General features: G+C 47.5%; 1 protein-coding gene across 1 annotated transcript in view; it reads right to left on the bottom strand.

Moving 5' to 3' along the window:
* Nucleotides 1–15,159, bottom strand: part of DAAM2 (dishevelled associated activator of morphogenesis 2) — a 106,883-nt gene that overhangs the window by 18,315 nt on the left and 73,409 nt on the right. The window contains exons 9-16 of the mRNA XM_080916992.1: nt 13,490–13,593; nt 11,895–11,961; nt 10,861–10,978; nt 8,451–8,589; nt 6,615–6,673; nt 6,318–6,502; nt 5,493–5,792; nt 1,369–1,476 (exon numbers count right to left, since the gene is read on the bottom strand). Coding sequence (XP_080773118.1) covers nt 1,369–1,476; nt 5,493–5,792; nt 6,318–6,502; nt 6,615–6,673; nt 8,451–8,589; nt 10,861–10,978; nt 11,895–11,961; nt 13,490–13,593 — 1,080 coding nt within the window. The remainder of the gene's footprint in view (nt 1–1,368; nt 1,477–5,492; nt 5,793–6,317; nt 6,503–6,614; nt 6,674–8,450; nt 8,590–10,860; nt 10,979–11,894; nt 11,962–13,489; nt 13,594–15,159) is intronic.

Here is a 15,159-nt window from a genome sequence, read left to right as displayed (position 1 = left end):
GTTGCCCTGCGTCTTTCTTCCCAACACTGATGGAGTTGAAGCCATGGGTTCAGACCCTACCTAGAACATGGAGGACTCAGGACCTTCTCCGCTCCATGGCTCATGGCCTAGGGCCCTAAGATGTGGAGAGGTAGTGAGCAGATATTTGACATTTGGCATTGCTCTAGCTTGACTTTAGTCCTAGACGCTGATGTGAGCAAGGCCCAGGTGAGCTGTGGGAAAGTGGGACCAGCAGCATGACATGAGCAGATCAGAGGCTTTTAAGACAGACTTGCTTCTCAACGAGCTGGGAGGCCTTAAGCCCCATATGAATTCCTTCCTGACTGTCTTTCATTCCAGCTCAGGGCCTTGGAATCTGGAAAGGCCAATTCAATAGCCCAGAGAATGACTCACAAATGAAGGAGAGGCATGGGCTTGCCATGTCTGACACATGCATACATCCCACCCCAACCCCATCCTGCTCAGGGCACAGGTGTTCACATAATTCTTCCCAGCTTCTGCAGCCTTGACCAGGTCAGCTTAACCACAGCACAAGCCAAAATGCTGCTTGGAATTAAGAGCAGAGGATCAGATGTCACAGACACCCACATTTAAATCAAATAAATAATCAGTTGTTTTATCTGGAACCTCAAGACAGGGCTAGAGTGTCAACCCACACTACTCCTTTGGCTGGGCCCCACATGACCTTGGCCCTGACTGCCTCACAAAAAGTCATTTCTGGGTCTAGACTTGGTAAAAAGCAAAGTAGGGTACCCTGTGCAGACCTGTTGAAGGCAGGCCTCAGCAACTAGTCACCAACCAGAGCTCGGGGCCCCTGAGTATACCAGAAGTCCTCAAAGCTGGAGCCCTGGGCCAAACACAGATGAAGAAATGAGTGTGCGAACCTTGTAAGACATGCAGAGAAAGCAAGGGACATGGAGCCCCTGGTCTGGTCATTACCAAGTGGATCTGCAGAAGGTCCCCAAGTATGACAGTTGTATTCAGATCCCAGGGCCCCAAACATCTTCAAAGTCACTCAGTATTAGAAGATGAGGGCTGACAATCAGTACCCCTTGTAAGTCTGTACAAGTGCTTATCACTTTAGGCCTGTATCTATCTGGTGGTAAAATAACCCCCGTCCCATTCTCTGTGGCTGGAAAACCTTGTCATCATGTATTCAGGGACCCAACAGACCAAAGCAGGGCTTTCCAGGCCCCAGCCCCTATTTTGATTGTGTGAAGTAGCATGGAACAGCATCCATCTTCTTCCCTACAGCCTGAACATCTCTGTAGGTGTGTGTGTGTGTGTGTGTGTGTGTGTGTGTGTGCAAGTGTCCAAGTAAAAAATATGAAAGTCAAGTGTCCAAGAAACCAGAGGGTACGCTCTTACCTGGTGCCTCTGATATGCCGAGAACATTTTTTCAAAATCTTCCAGGTCCAGAATCCGAAATACCTGCGAGTCATCGATCTCATTCCACACAGTGCCGGATACACGCTCCTGAGATGCAGGGTAGGGAGAAATAAAAGCAGTTGACCTGGCTCTTCTGTGACAGAACCGCCAAGATTTGTCTAACACTAGTCCCCAAAGGTGCATGTTTCAATGGCCAACCTCTCAGACGTCCGGAAAGGGGCCGAATAATACCACCCCTGTCCTCCGTCCCTCTTGTACAACACTCTTGGCAGAGACAGACACCTCCTCTTCTCTTTTTCATGGGAGACATATAGAAGTTTCTGAGAAATCACCGCAAGGGCTGGAGAGTTGCATGTATGAAAGGAGGGTCTCTATTCGACCAAAGGCACTCTGAGGGCGCCCCACAGGCCTGTGCTCCAGTGACATCCCTGAAAGCATCGCAGCTCACATATATATGGTATAGTCCAGGCCTGGGCATAGACTGCACTTCCTGGATATGAGATGGCCATTTCCTTTCCCAGGATCCTCTTCCTACTCTCCTCAGTTCCCAGAAAGAGGGCATGTGCCGAAAGCTGGGACATGCTGGCCCCATGTAGTAACTCTGCTCGGATCAGCAAAACTTGCCTCATGATCCTGCAGGTCAGAGCCAGCTTTTAGGTTTGCAATGGGCCCACGCGTTTACCGTTTCCAGCTCTCTTGGCTGAGGCACTGTCCCATTGCTTTTGGAGGACCCTTGTGCTAGGGTCTAGTGGAGCCCAAACTGCACCAGTAACCCTGTAACATGGTGCTGATGGTCGGGAGGAGGGAGTGTAGAAGGCAAGCATGGGTTGGGGGAGCATGCCTCATTGCGCAGCCCCTCCTCCAAGAATCCTCATCTCATCTAGAACATTAGTCTTTAGAACTAAAATTACCCGGTCACCTACTTCCATCTGTCTAGAGGCCAGTCAGGCAACCTCCCCAACGCCCCTTCCTACATCTCCTCCTCAGAGTTGAGAGTGTACCTTTCACTCACTTCTGTTTTCTTAAACTCTGAAAAGGGGACGCTAGGCCAGAGTCAAAAGGGAGGAGACATTCCTGTGGCCTTCCGAGGGCCAGGGACCCTCATGTGGAATGCTGGGCTGGGAAGCTCACAGCAGCAAGGGATGCAGGCAACTGGCCAAAGCCAACACAGACAGATTCTTTTCATGGTGGAAACAACCACCGTGTGTGTGTGTGTGTGTGTGTGTGTGTCTGTGCACATGTGTGTACATGCACATTCAGGAGCACGCATGTAGGATAGAGGAAGAGACTAGAGAAAGCAAAAGAAGCTTCTGGAAAGGAATGTCTGAGAGACAAAGCAGAGGAACTCAGTTAGGAAGGCAGGGAGAGGAGCTGACTGAAGCAGTGGGGTAATCCAGGGACCTAGGGGCTCCTATACAGGGGTGGGGGTGGGGAGGCCAATGACAGTAAAGCTTCTAGTCCTTCGTATTGTTGTGGAGGTCAGATCAAAGATAAAGGGACTCAAATGCTTGGGCATTCAACATGGCAAAGCAGTCACCTCAGCCTTCACTGCTTCCCAGTTTGTCCCCACATCTGCTGAGGTCTTCATCCCTTCGTGGGAGCATCTTAGAGTCCAGCCCTTTCTTGTAATAACCGCATCACAACTTCCATGGTATCTCCCTGGTACATCCACCTAAGTTCTCCAGTTTAATTTTTCCAGCACTCTGTCATCTTTAGCCTAGGTTCCTAGGACATGACAATATTGTAGAAGCTATTGACGGTCTTGACTGTATTTTCTTCTTGCTGTTGCTGTGCGTATGTGATGTACATGTCGTGAGTTCGCCAGGCATTGTTGTGCTACCGTATGTGCATGTGACGTCAGAGGAAAACTCTGAAGGGTCAGTTCTCTCCCTCCACCTTCACATTGCTTCCTGGGATTGAACTCACGACTCTAGGCTTACACAGCAAGCTCTTCACTGGCTGAGGAATCTCACCCTCTGTATTTTCTCAATCCCTGCCACATCCTATAACTTTAATACATTTATGGGGGTTATGCATGCATGTGTGTGGGTGTGGATGCACATAGAGAGAGGCATGGCCGCACATGTATGTGTGTATTGTGAATGCGTAGCTTTGGTCATCTGCAGGTGGCGTTCACTTTTATGAAGACAGTGTCTTGCACTGTTCTGGAACTCAGGCAGGCTGAGCTGGCCAGAGCCTCGGGGATTCGCCCCCCTCTGCCTCTTCAGTGCTGGGATCCAACCCACGCTCTAGTGTCCAACTTCTTCTTGTTCTTCTGGTTCTTCTTGTTCTTGTTCCTGCTCTTTTTCTTCTTCCTCCTCCTCCTCCTCTTTTCCTTCTCTTCCTCCTCCTTCTTTCCTCTTCCTCCCCCTCCTTCTCCTCCTCCTCTTTTTTCTTTTCATGTGAGTGCTAGTGATCAAACTCAGGTCCTCAGGCTTGTGGGACAAGTACTTTTCCAACCGAGTTATCTATTTCATCCTTTAGATTTTATTAAAATTGTTTGTATATTTTTGTGGGGAGGCACACATGCCACTAGTCCCACATGTTAAGGTCAGAAGTCAACTTGCAAGAGTTTGTCCCTTCCTTCCACCTTATGGGTTCCAGGGATCCAAATCAGATTGTCAGGCTTAGCAGCAAGCACCTTTATGCACTGAGCCATCTCACCTGGCCCTAACTTACGACATTTAGAAAAACAATTACAAGTTGCAAGTACAAATTAACATCTTTTGCTTTCCACACAGCTTTTGGCTTGAGGTTCTGGAATGTGGGTTTCCTGCTCATGTGCTCCTGGCCCATGGCTTTCTCACTGACCTGTCACAAAGCAGCATTTGTAGGTCAAGCTGCTGTCTAGAGAAATTGTCAGAAGGTTACATTTATCTTTCTCCCCCCCCACACAAATATATATACATATATATGTATATATATATATATTTGTGTGTGTACATACCTATATCTGATTTATATCTGTATGTATATATATATATATATATATATATATATATATATATATATATATATATATATATGATCTTCTTTCTCCTTTTTATATCTTGACCACAGTTTCCCTGCCTGTCTTTTCAGCCTCTCCCCCACTTCCCATCTCCTCTTCCATATCTCTTCAGAATTTGACAGGCCTCCCTTGGATGTCAATCAACCAAGGCATATCGAGCTGCAGTCAGACTAGCCACCCCACCCCTCTTACTGAAGCTGGAAGAGACAACCCAGTAGGAGAAAAAGGGTTCCCAAGCGGGTAAGAGACAGAGACAGCTCCTGCTCCCACTGTTAGGAGTCCCACAAGAACCAGGCTACACGGTAACATACATGCAGAGGGCCTAGTCCAGTCCTGTGCAGGCTCCCTGACTGTCAGCTCAGTCTCTAAGCTTTAAAATGCTGTTTCACGAGGATTGAGTACTGTAATAGATCAGACTTAGATGCCATGATAGGCCGTCAAACTATGATAACAGAGCAGGCAAGTGATTCCCTTGAAAGCAGTTAGAGGCACGGAAGAATGGGTTAGGGACTGAGCCATCTCTTAGCCCATCTTCCAGATTTGTAAGCACTTTGGGCTACATATCTTAGTCAGACACAAAGCTCTCTCAAGGCCGTGCCGTCTCTTTCTTCTTCATCCCTGCCTCATTCTTTCAGACAGGGTCTTTCATGGAACTGAAAGCTTGTCACTTTGGTTAGCCCAGGGGACTAGCAAGCTCTGGGATCCCTTGTTTCTGTTCCACAATGCTAGGGTTAAAGGCATAAACAGCCATAACTGTTTTTTTTAAAAGTGGGTGACAGGTTCGAGTTCAGTGTCTCATGCTTACAGGAAAAGCACTGTTACACCCTGGGCCATTTTCCTAATGTCTGCTTCTCAATTCTCCCTCAGTACACATGGGTTCATTGGCAAGTGGCTTTGACAGTAAAGCGAAGTCTACAACAAGCATTTCACCCAGTGTTGGTGTCCTCAGTGGGGACAATGAGCCACTTGACCCCAGCAAGCCTCTCAGTGCCCATCATGCCCACCCTAATACATGACCCAAAGGAGAATCAAGATGCTTTGTGCAAAAAGCATGATACAGAACATGGACCTGCCCAGTCCCTTAGTGACTAACCTCATTCAGCTTGACCCAGTTGAAGGACTTCAAAGGGTGTGAAGGCTGGGGGATGCGCTTTTTCCTGAGTGGGGCTTGATTGCTGGAGAAGGGGTCATGAGGCAGGGGCGGACCTGAGCTGAAGCAGGGTGGGGCACCTGGGGGGATGGGAGGCCCTCCGGGAGGGAGGGGTGGTGGGGGTGGGGGTGGGGAGCTATCAAGGGGAAGGGGAGGTGGGGGTGGAGGCAGATCGTTGGTTGTTGTGAAGGAAGACAAGGTGAGTGGACCTCCAGGGGGTTGTGGGAAAGACACTGGGCCGGTCTGTGGAAAGAAAAAAACAAAAACAAACGGGCAGGATAGTACCTCCATCTTGAGCGAATAAAGTCTCTACATACCCTCATTTCTCCCTCTGCAACCAACCAGCCATCACACACACACACACACACACACACACACACACACACACGGGGGGGGGGGGGGGCGCACAACCAGAGTCACACCATCAATGAGAAACACCAGAATGAGGGATTCAGCAGTGTAGATCCTCATTACACAGACATCCAGCCAAAAGGAAGGGACAGAAATTCTATCTGCATTCTCTTGTCCAGGATAACCTCTGGGAACAGTGCCATCCAGAAGAAGGGTCATTTTTCCCCTAATTTGTTAACATAATGTGCTCACCCATATGGACTAAAGAGCCACGGCGGTTGTGGCCCAAGATCCTTCTTTTTCTTCTCCCCCATATCAGGGTTCTTGTCTTCCCCCCACACCTCCTCCGCCCACTCAGACCTGAAACTCATGAGGCTGGCTGAACTATCTAAATGGGAGGGGGTGAAGCCCGCGTACTGAGCTTTCATTGAGTTGGGCTACCAGCTCTGCCACTTGTCCCCTAGCTTGGCGCAGTTCCTGCGACTCGCGGGCCAGCTTGTCCTTCATTTTGTTGAGTGTCCGCATCATCTCTTCCTTCTCCAGTGTCTTTGTGTCACATTCACGCTCTTTCCTCTCCAGCCGGCTCACGAGCTCCATGTGTTCTGCAGGGAAATGGGCCCGGACAGAAAGTGAGAGGAGAGAGTTGGGATCCCAGGCAGGATGGGGAAGGGCGCAGGGTGTGGGAACCTGGCCGCTTTAGGCAGGCCCTCTCACCTTTCCGGAACTTCTCTGCTTGGTCCCGCCACTGCTTCACCTCATTCTCGTTGATGAGCCTGTTGAGAAGTGGAAGGGACCACATGACTTTGATGGTCGCCTGGTCTTTTCCAGGAAGACAAGCATCTCTATCCACCCCGCCCCCCGCCACCCCCAGAAAGACCCTGATCTCTGATTGGTCCTTCTCAGATGCCTCCCCAGCTCTCCATATCCAACCCTTCTCACCGTGTTCTCAGGGACCATGAGAACAGGAAGGACCTCAAGTCATTTTCCAATCCAACAGCCTGTGTGATGGCTGATGGGAATGAGGTATGTATATAGAAGACAGAATCTAGGCTGTCTGCTATCCCATAAACACACACGCATGCATTCATGGGTGCACACATGCAATGCACATGCATGTACACACATGGGACCCTAAAGCTATGAGGAACTGGCTCCCTGCATGATAGCCCTGTAGTAAATGCGTTACATTTTCACATTTGCTTAAGTATGAACTGCACACCACTGCCTGTGGAAATCATAGAAGACAACTCTGACAGTTCAGTTTCTTCTTCCACCATGTGGATTCCAGGGATTGGTCTCAGTTCCTTCAGTTTGGCAACTAGCATCTACACTTGCTGAGCAATCTTGCCAGACTATGGTAAGACTGCTTTGGAGGGCAACTGCTGTGCTACGTCCTTTGTCATCCATAGAAGTGGCTCCTTGGAAGTGGGCAGTTTTGGTTATGTTCTCTGATTGGGATGGATACAAGGCAGACTGGATTCTGCTAGGTAAATGTGGATGGTAAAGCGGGGCTAATCAACCCGGCTGTGCTGGGACCCATGGGCACCCCCAGGGTTTGCTGGTACAACCTGTGTAAATGAAGCAGGTACCATTAGGGCCCTAGTGGGTGGGATGGGCTGTGAAGCCCAGGGGCCCAATTAGGAGATAACTGGAAACCTCAAATTGCAGGTTGGTGTGTGATGTGTTGCCAGGGAAGCAGGAGGTGGTGGGAGGACCAAAAGCAGTGGCAGAGCCAGACAGGGGTGGGGAACCTCTTCCATGGTCCATGAATTGTGTTCCACAGAAAAAGGCTCTAGGAGATTCCAGTATACTCATGTGCAAAACCAGAGCAGGAAGCCCCTTTTTTTTATTACATAGTCTGTGAGTTAAGACATTTCCCCCTCCTCCTTCCTGCCTCCTGTCCCCTGCTGCACCTTGAAGGGTGTTGGGAACTTGTGTTAGCTGGTAGACCTGCGACACAGAATGAATCAGAGGAGAGTAAAACAGAGACAAGAGAAAAGCCAGCCATACCACATACATGCACAGGCATGCACACATACATGCATGCATGCATATCCACATGCACGCACATATGTATATCACCCCCCATTTGTATTCTGACCTCTGGGGCCTCAGAGGAGAGACATTAAGGCTAAATCTGAGACATTTAAGGTTGTGCTACACCTGGATCGGCCTTTTTATTTACAGTAGCTTAAAATAATTTTAAAGACTTGTGCAACCCAAGAAGACACATGTACATGATGCATACACTCCAAAACAAAAAGTTAAAAATAAAGAAAACTTCCTAGTTCAACTCAACTGGAGGACTGGGCTAGGTCATGAGTCCACTGGCCAGTGCTCTGTGTAAACGCCCTTAGCACCCCCCTATTACTTTGGCCTGACACTGGCTTCAGAAACAGTTGCTAACTCAGCCACCACACCGGAGAAGGCATTTGTATGGTACGAACAGAGTTTCTGAACACTTACATGGGTTGAAGAGGAAGCTGAAGTTTTGCTGGGAGAACCCAGAGTGGGAGAGAATAAAGATGGCAGAGGCTAGCCATAACTCACATGTTGACGATGTTCTTGACATTAAAGTTTTCCAGTGGGGCCAGGTCAGGGTCCACACCTCGCTCATCCTGGAGGACAATCTGCTGAAGAATGCGGTCCAGGAGCTGCCACTGCTGGAAGTAGCCACCATTCCGCTTGTCTGAGGGACAGAAGGCTTGCATCTCTCCAGACTCCTGGAACCCCTGGAGTTTCTCCAGCCTGACTGTCTAGGCTCAGACCTTTCTCCTCCCAGGGAGTTGGCTCCTGGTCTGGTGGCAAAGCCAGCGCTGCTTCTAATCCTGGAGAGTCACAGTCTAGCCAGCTCCCCGTTATCTGCGGCTGGCCTTTCATGGCCTAGTGAACCCTCCTAACCTTTTTCTAAAGCATAGAACAGTTCCTGTTCCCTGCTGAGATGCTGGGCATATAGTGTCCTGGCCATATGAATGACTTTCTCTACTTTCTATATAAAACACCTGTTTGAAAATATTATGTGATGTATCATGAGGTCTCCAGGGAAAATTTGATAATCTTCCTTTTCATCTTACAGAGGAAAAAAAAAATGGAAGCTGAGTGTGTGCTGAGGCCAACAGAACAGGTTAAAGAAGGGCTGGGTGGAACCCAGGGAGACTTCCTGGTGGACATGGTCTTCAACTATACAGGCCTCACTAACCACAGTCTACCTGGATGTGGGCTTCCCTTTTTATAAAATAGCTACCACCACTCCTTCCTTGGTCACTTCTTCTTCAGTGGCCACTAGGAGAAATTACTTTACTCTTGACATCAAATTCTGCCTACAAGCTAGACAATTGTGTCTTCACATCCCCCATTTAGAGACAGAAGATGGGGGGTCATTCACATTGCTTATAGACCACCAAACAGGGAGCCACTGGGAACAGAAGAAATTAGATTCTAGCACCTTCTGTAAAGATCTGGGCTGAGTTTTTGGTTAAAAATCATGAGTGTGTGTGTGTGTGTGTGTGTGTGTGTGTGTGTGTGTGTTTGTGTATGTGTCCTCAAAGGCTAGAAGAAGTTTATCAGATCTTGTAGAGCTGGAGTTTCAAGTATCTGAGACACCCAACATGTGTTCTGGAAACATGGAGTCAGCCCTACATGAAGAGAAGCAAATGCCTTTAATTGCTGAGCCATTGTCCAGCCTCCCGGCTGAGTTTGAAGAACTGTGGCTTCCTAGCGAAGTGCAGTGTCTTCACCCCCCACCCCCAACACTACTCTCCCGACACCATGTTGCCAGCTTGTCCATTTGCTGTTCCGAGGAATGCAGTAAAAGCCAGCTCACAGCTACATGTCTCATCTAAAGCCTGGCCCCAAACCATGCAAAATGTCTCTGTGTAAAGAACTCACTCGAAAGTAACAGCACACAGGTTATCTTGAGGTTCAGAGACAATGTGCTACAAACCTCCCAAAAGACTGTGCCCCAAGGTAGAACATGATGAGTTGTGTTTGTCACCAACACCATTATCCCTATGACTTTGATGATCCTGACTAGGCTGATCATTACAGAGGACCAAACAACTTTTCAAGATATTCTATTTTTGGAAGGCTAAAGTAACAAACACTGAGTGCAGCTGAGGCTCATTTCCAATTATATTGTGGGCAGTTGATGAGTAATTTTGAGTAATTTATTCTGTTCCCATAAACACATGGATTTGAGAACTCAGCCACCTGTTTGCAAGATGCCATTTGCTGTCCATAAAGACAAGAGTCAGCAAGAATGATAGAACATAACAACAAAGCCAAGCTGGGGAGATGACTCAGACTGGTAAATGCTGGCCACACAGTCACTGGAACCGAGTTCCGTCACTAGTATCTAGTGTAAAGGGGCTGGGGACACAGAGGCAAGCAGATCCCTGAGGCCCACTGGCCAGCCAGCTTAACGGAATCTGTGGTCTCCATGTCTCTCCATTTTGAGAGACCCTATCTCAAAAACTGAGGTGGAAAATGACTGAAAAACAAAGCTGACATTGACCTCTGGTGCTCATTTTCTCTATCATGCGTGCGCGCACACACACACACACACACACACACACACACACACTCTCATACCATAGTTAAGTCAAACAAAGCAAACCTGAGCATTGCACATCTGTTCTCCTTCTCTAGACATAAAACTTCTATTTGCAAATAGATCTGCCGTCAACAGATCACAGAAGATGCATTCTGGTCATGATCGAACTTCTGCTTGTTGGACTATGAGGCTGGAGTTACTGTAACCATTTACATGGCCCCACCCCCAGCATGGCAGGAGGTAATCCAATGATGGACAAGCTCCAAGTCACTGGGCCTGCCCTCACAAAGGCAAGCACAGAGGGAACTGTGTCAGACTCACAGGCCAAGCTAGCTCTCGCAGGCTCACACTGGCCTGGCGGACCACGTCCTGTGCTTGAGAGACTGATGGTGAGAACCGGGTACTCACAAGGCATCTGCAGGCAGTGGTGCAGGACAGAGAGCAGGCAGGGGTAGGCTTCCGTGTGCTTTAGCTTCTTGTGGATCAGCTCAAACATCTGGGAAGCACTTTTTGTGTCAATGTGGACCTGGGGGAGTTTAGACCACAGTGAAGGGGAGAGCCAGACAGCAGAGGAAGAAATCAAAGGCCAGAAGATACCATTTCTATCTTCCCAGCCCCATCCATCTCCCGGGAAGAGTTCTTCTTTCCCGACTATCATCCAGGAGCAAAAAAAGAAAGATGGATGAAACTGGAGGGAAGAGTTAGTAATTATAGAAATAGATTTCTCCAGCTCAGTACCACTGGCATCTCAGGGCAGATAATTCTTTGGTGGGAGGTGGAGCATGCCGTGTCTTGAAGAATGTTTAGTGATATCCATAGCCCTACACCCTGGATGCCAATGGTGTCCTCCCAACTCCCTCCCCACACTGTGAGATACAAAACATGGCCACTTTTAATCAATGCTCCCTGGATAATAAAACCACCCTGGCTAGGAACACCTCATCCACACTAAGGGAAGGAAGCAGGCACAGATGCTTCAAAATAGCTGGTGGCCTATAGCCCAGGCTCTGTGAGCACGTAGTGGGTGATGCACTGCCTGTAAGCCCTGTCCCTAAAGAGGCTATTGTTAGGTGGGATTGTATGATATGACAGGCGGGCAATAAAGATACGTGTATTCAGAGCTGCCGAGAGGCTCATATGGAATGGATAGAAAGAGGCAACGTGGGAAATTTAGGAGAAGCAGGGAAAAGCCAGCCCAGGGAGAGAATTTGAGACTAAGCTTGTCCACATGCTGGCTACCTTACTTTGTGGCTTTTGGTTTCCTGGGAATCAGGTGAGGCTCTAAGAGCCAGCACACCACCAGAGTTCCTTCAGAAACAGGACCTGGCTACGGGGTACCACTGGGCATCCAGACAGCCCTGGATTGACCTTAAACATAGACTCTAGAGCAATGGTTGTGACCTGAGCCCCAATCAACTGCCCCACCCCCACAGGCACCTCACCATGTCAAACCTCCGGGCTAGCTCCAGGTCGTCCTCATTCCGGACCATCTCAAAGAAGTCTAAATGCCTAGAAAGACAGGGAGGGTAGATACAGGATGCAGAAAAAGTGATATTAAATCTAGAACATCCCTGGTAGACAGATAGTTCCAGCCCCTTCAATATTCCCTTGACTATCTGAAAGCTTTACTCAGGTAAGGCTATGCAGTATACTCCAACCTCCCACTTCTTGATAAGATTTTATCGTCTTCCTTCAGGGTGGTCATGCTGAAGTCCAGCTACCATAGATCACATTTCTCCACTTTGACACTGTTGATTTTTTTTAAGCACAGTTGTACCTTGGTGTTGGGAAACTGCTTTGTTTGCTCCAGGTTATTATTAACATCCCTAATGACTTATCAACATCCCTTAACCCAAGCATGCTGGATCAAATATGTAATCCCAGCACTCAGAAGGCTAAGGTAGAAAAGTATCGGGAATTTGAGACCAGCCAGAGCTATATGTTAATTCCAAACTAGACTGGGCTGTAGTATGAAACCTTTTTTCAAAAACACAAAGATCCACCCTGAACTGTGTCAACCCAAAACACTTTTAGGCACTGCTAGGTGTCTCCTGGAGGATAAAACCACCCACTTCCAAGAGCCACTGTCTTTCCAGTATTCCCATATCATCTACAGCTTAGTCCTCCTTTATTTTCCTTAGAAACACTGCCCACTTTCCACATCAAACAATTGTTTCTCTTTTTCTTTATCTTCCACATTCTGATGTGTGTGAATATGCATGAAGTGCATGTTTGTATGTGTGTACATGCATGTGTGTGGTATATGTCTTGCTTTATGGACATTTGGAGATCAAGGGAGGATATTTATTGAATGGCCCTTCTGTATACCTATTCCCCTTGATCAGGTCTTTCACTGAACCTAGAGCAAGCCTGGTGATGACCAGAAAACCCTAGCAACATTTCTGTCTCCCTCTCCCATAGTGTTGGTGTTTTAGAACCCCTGGCAGCTATAGTTGGCTTTTTCATGGGTCCTGGGGATATGAACTCAGTTCCTCATGCTTACACAGTTACCTACTGGGTTATCTTCCCAGCCCTGCATATTCTCTTCTTGAAACTCACTGTAACAAAGTGGCTTGAACCAGTGACATAGAGCCAACATAACTCACTGGTAACACAGAGCATGATCATGCATTGTGATCAGCAGGGAATTTACAACATACATTTGGGGTGGGGAAGTTCTCTATAGAGCTGGGCATTTAGCATTTCTGCTCCCTCAAAACTGAGAGTGTCAGCCATGTTCTCCAAGAACCAGGTTGAAAAGGAAAGGACACCCACCCACACACACATACCTATTCCCACATGTTCCAGAGGCAAGACTACCTTAATGGAGAACCACTAGGTTCACATGTCAGTAATGTCAGGACTGAGATAAGTAGGCCAGCATGGGTTTACCTGCCATACACAGTGCTGTCTATAAGATTAGGATGGGTATGGTCCCCAGGGGAAGAGGAGCCTTTTCCAAGGTCCTAGCCCACCACAAAAAGGGGAGGAGCTGCCATCACAGGTTTGTGATGGGTCTGTGCAGCTGAGGTCTTACTTGTCCAGGATGGCATTCTCATGTTGTCGGAGTTTATCAATCACTGGCTGGATCCCCAACATCAGGAACTCATACCGGAGATGGAGGCGGAATTCCAGGTTATCCTGAGGGAAACCAAGGGAGGACCAGACTCAGTAGTTCATCTCATGTCCAAGAGAAACACCCAGAGTCCCTGTCAGCATCCAGCTCAGTCATGATCCCATGTCACATTCTGTAACAAACTCATTAAGAAGCACTTCCAGAGACTATCTCTGGCCTCGCTATTTCTCTGAAGCAAACTTGAAAACAAGTCCCTGGCCAGCCCCCATTTCACTTCAGTCCCTCAACAATATTTCCTTGCTTTCTGGTGGCAAAGAGTGGTGCTGCACAGACACAGGACAGGGGCTTGGCTACTCTCTTGTTCCACTGCCTAGTTTTATGGCCTTGGTTATGCCTTTGACTCCTCATTTTTAAAAATGGCTTATTTATCTGGAGGATAAATAATATTATTTATCTGAGTCGGTTTGAATGATAATGACCCCCAAAGAATACATATTTGAATGATTGGTTCACAGTCTGTGGAATTGTTTATGAAGTATTAGAAGGTGTAGCTGTGTTGGAGTGGTGTGTCACTAGGTGGTCCACAGTCTATGGAACTGTTTGGAAAGGATTAGGAGGTGTGGCTTTAGAATCCCACACCATTCTCAGTTAGTACTCTCTGCCTGGTGCTTGTGAACTATATGTACACTATCAGTTTCTGCTCCAGTGTCACGCCTACCTGTCTCATGCCATGATGGTCATAATCTTAAGCTCCCAACAAACTTTTCCTTATATAAGTTTCCCTTGTCACAGCCATAAAAACATAACTAGGGCAGAAGTTGCAATCATGGAGTGGACTATTGCTGTGACAGGCCTGACCATAATGTGTTTTGGAGGGATATGGAAAACTTTGCAACTTTAAACTAGGAAAGCATTGAATTCTGTAAGTGGAGCTTAACAGGACATCCTAGTTAGAGCTTGGAAGTTAATGGTGCTGCAAACAATGTGAACCATGGAGGTTTTATAGAAGCACAATATTAGCAACTGGCTTAGAGATCGTTCTTTTGTGATATTTTGGCAAAGAAAGTGGCTGCTCTTTTTTCTTGCTCTGAGGATCTACTAGATTGAAGAGCTTTGCACTACTTTCACCAAAAGAGGAGACATTAAGATAAATTTTAAAACTGACTGTCTTGTTATTAATGATCACTCTTATACTGGTTTACAGTGAGAAAGAGCAAGTGGGCAAAAAGAAAGACACAATGTAAATTTCGATTTAACACTAGAGCCAAGGCTTGTGCAAAAAACCACAAGGAGAGATAGAATAAAAGGAGATCTATCTTCAAGGTGAGAAACCCACCAGAGTTTGAGGTCCTAGAAGGTATCAGCATATCAAAATTTATGCAAATTCCATTCAAGAATGGGACCAGGTTCCACTGAAAACAGGCAGCCTAACTTAGCAACATCACCATGCGATTCTGGATTTAGAGTTATGAAAGATGTAAGAGTAAAGGGGACTCTTCCTCCCCAATTAAGGAAATCCATTGAAGCTGTATATAGTAGGGATGTCCCTGAATGGAGGCCCAGGGAGGCCATTGTGTGAAGATGTGAAAGAGAATTCCAGCTTGTACCAGAGACCCCAGGATGTTGGAGAT

Source organism: Micromys minutus (genome assembly GCF_963924665.1).
Source record: "Micromys minutus genome assembly, chromosome: 5".
NCBI lineage: Eukaryota > Metazoa > Chordata > Mammalia > Rodentia > Muridae > Micromys > Micromys minutus.
The sequence above is the reverse complement of the archived record's forward strand: the minus strand, read 5'-3'. Positions and strand labels throughout refer to the sequence as shown.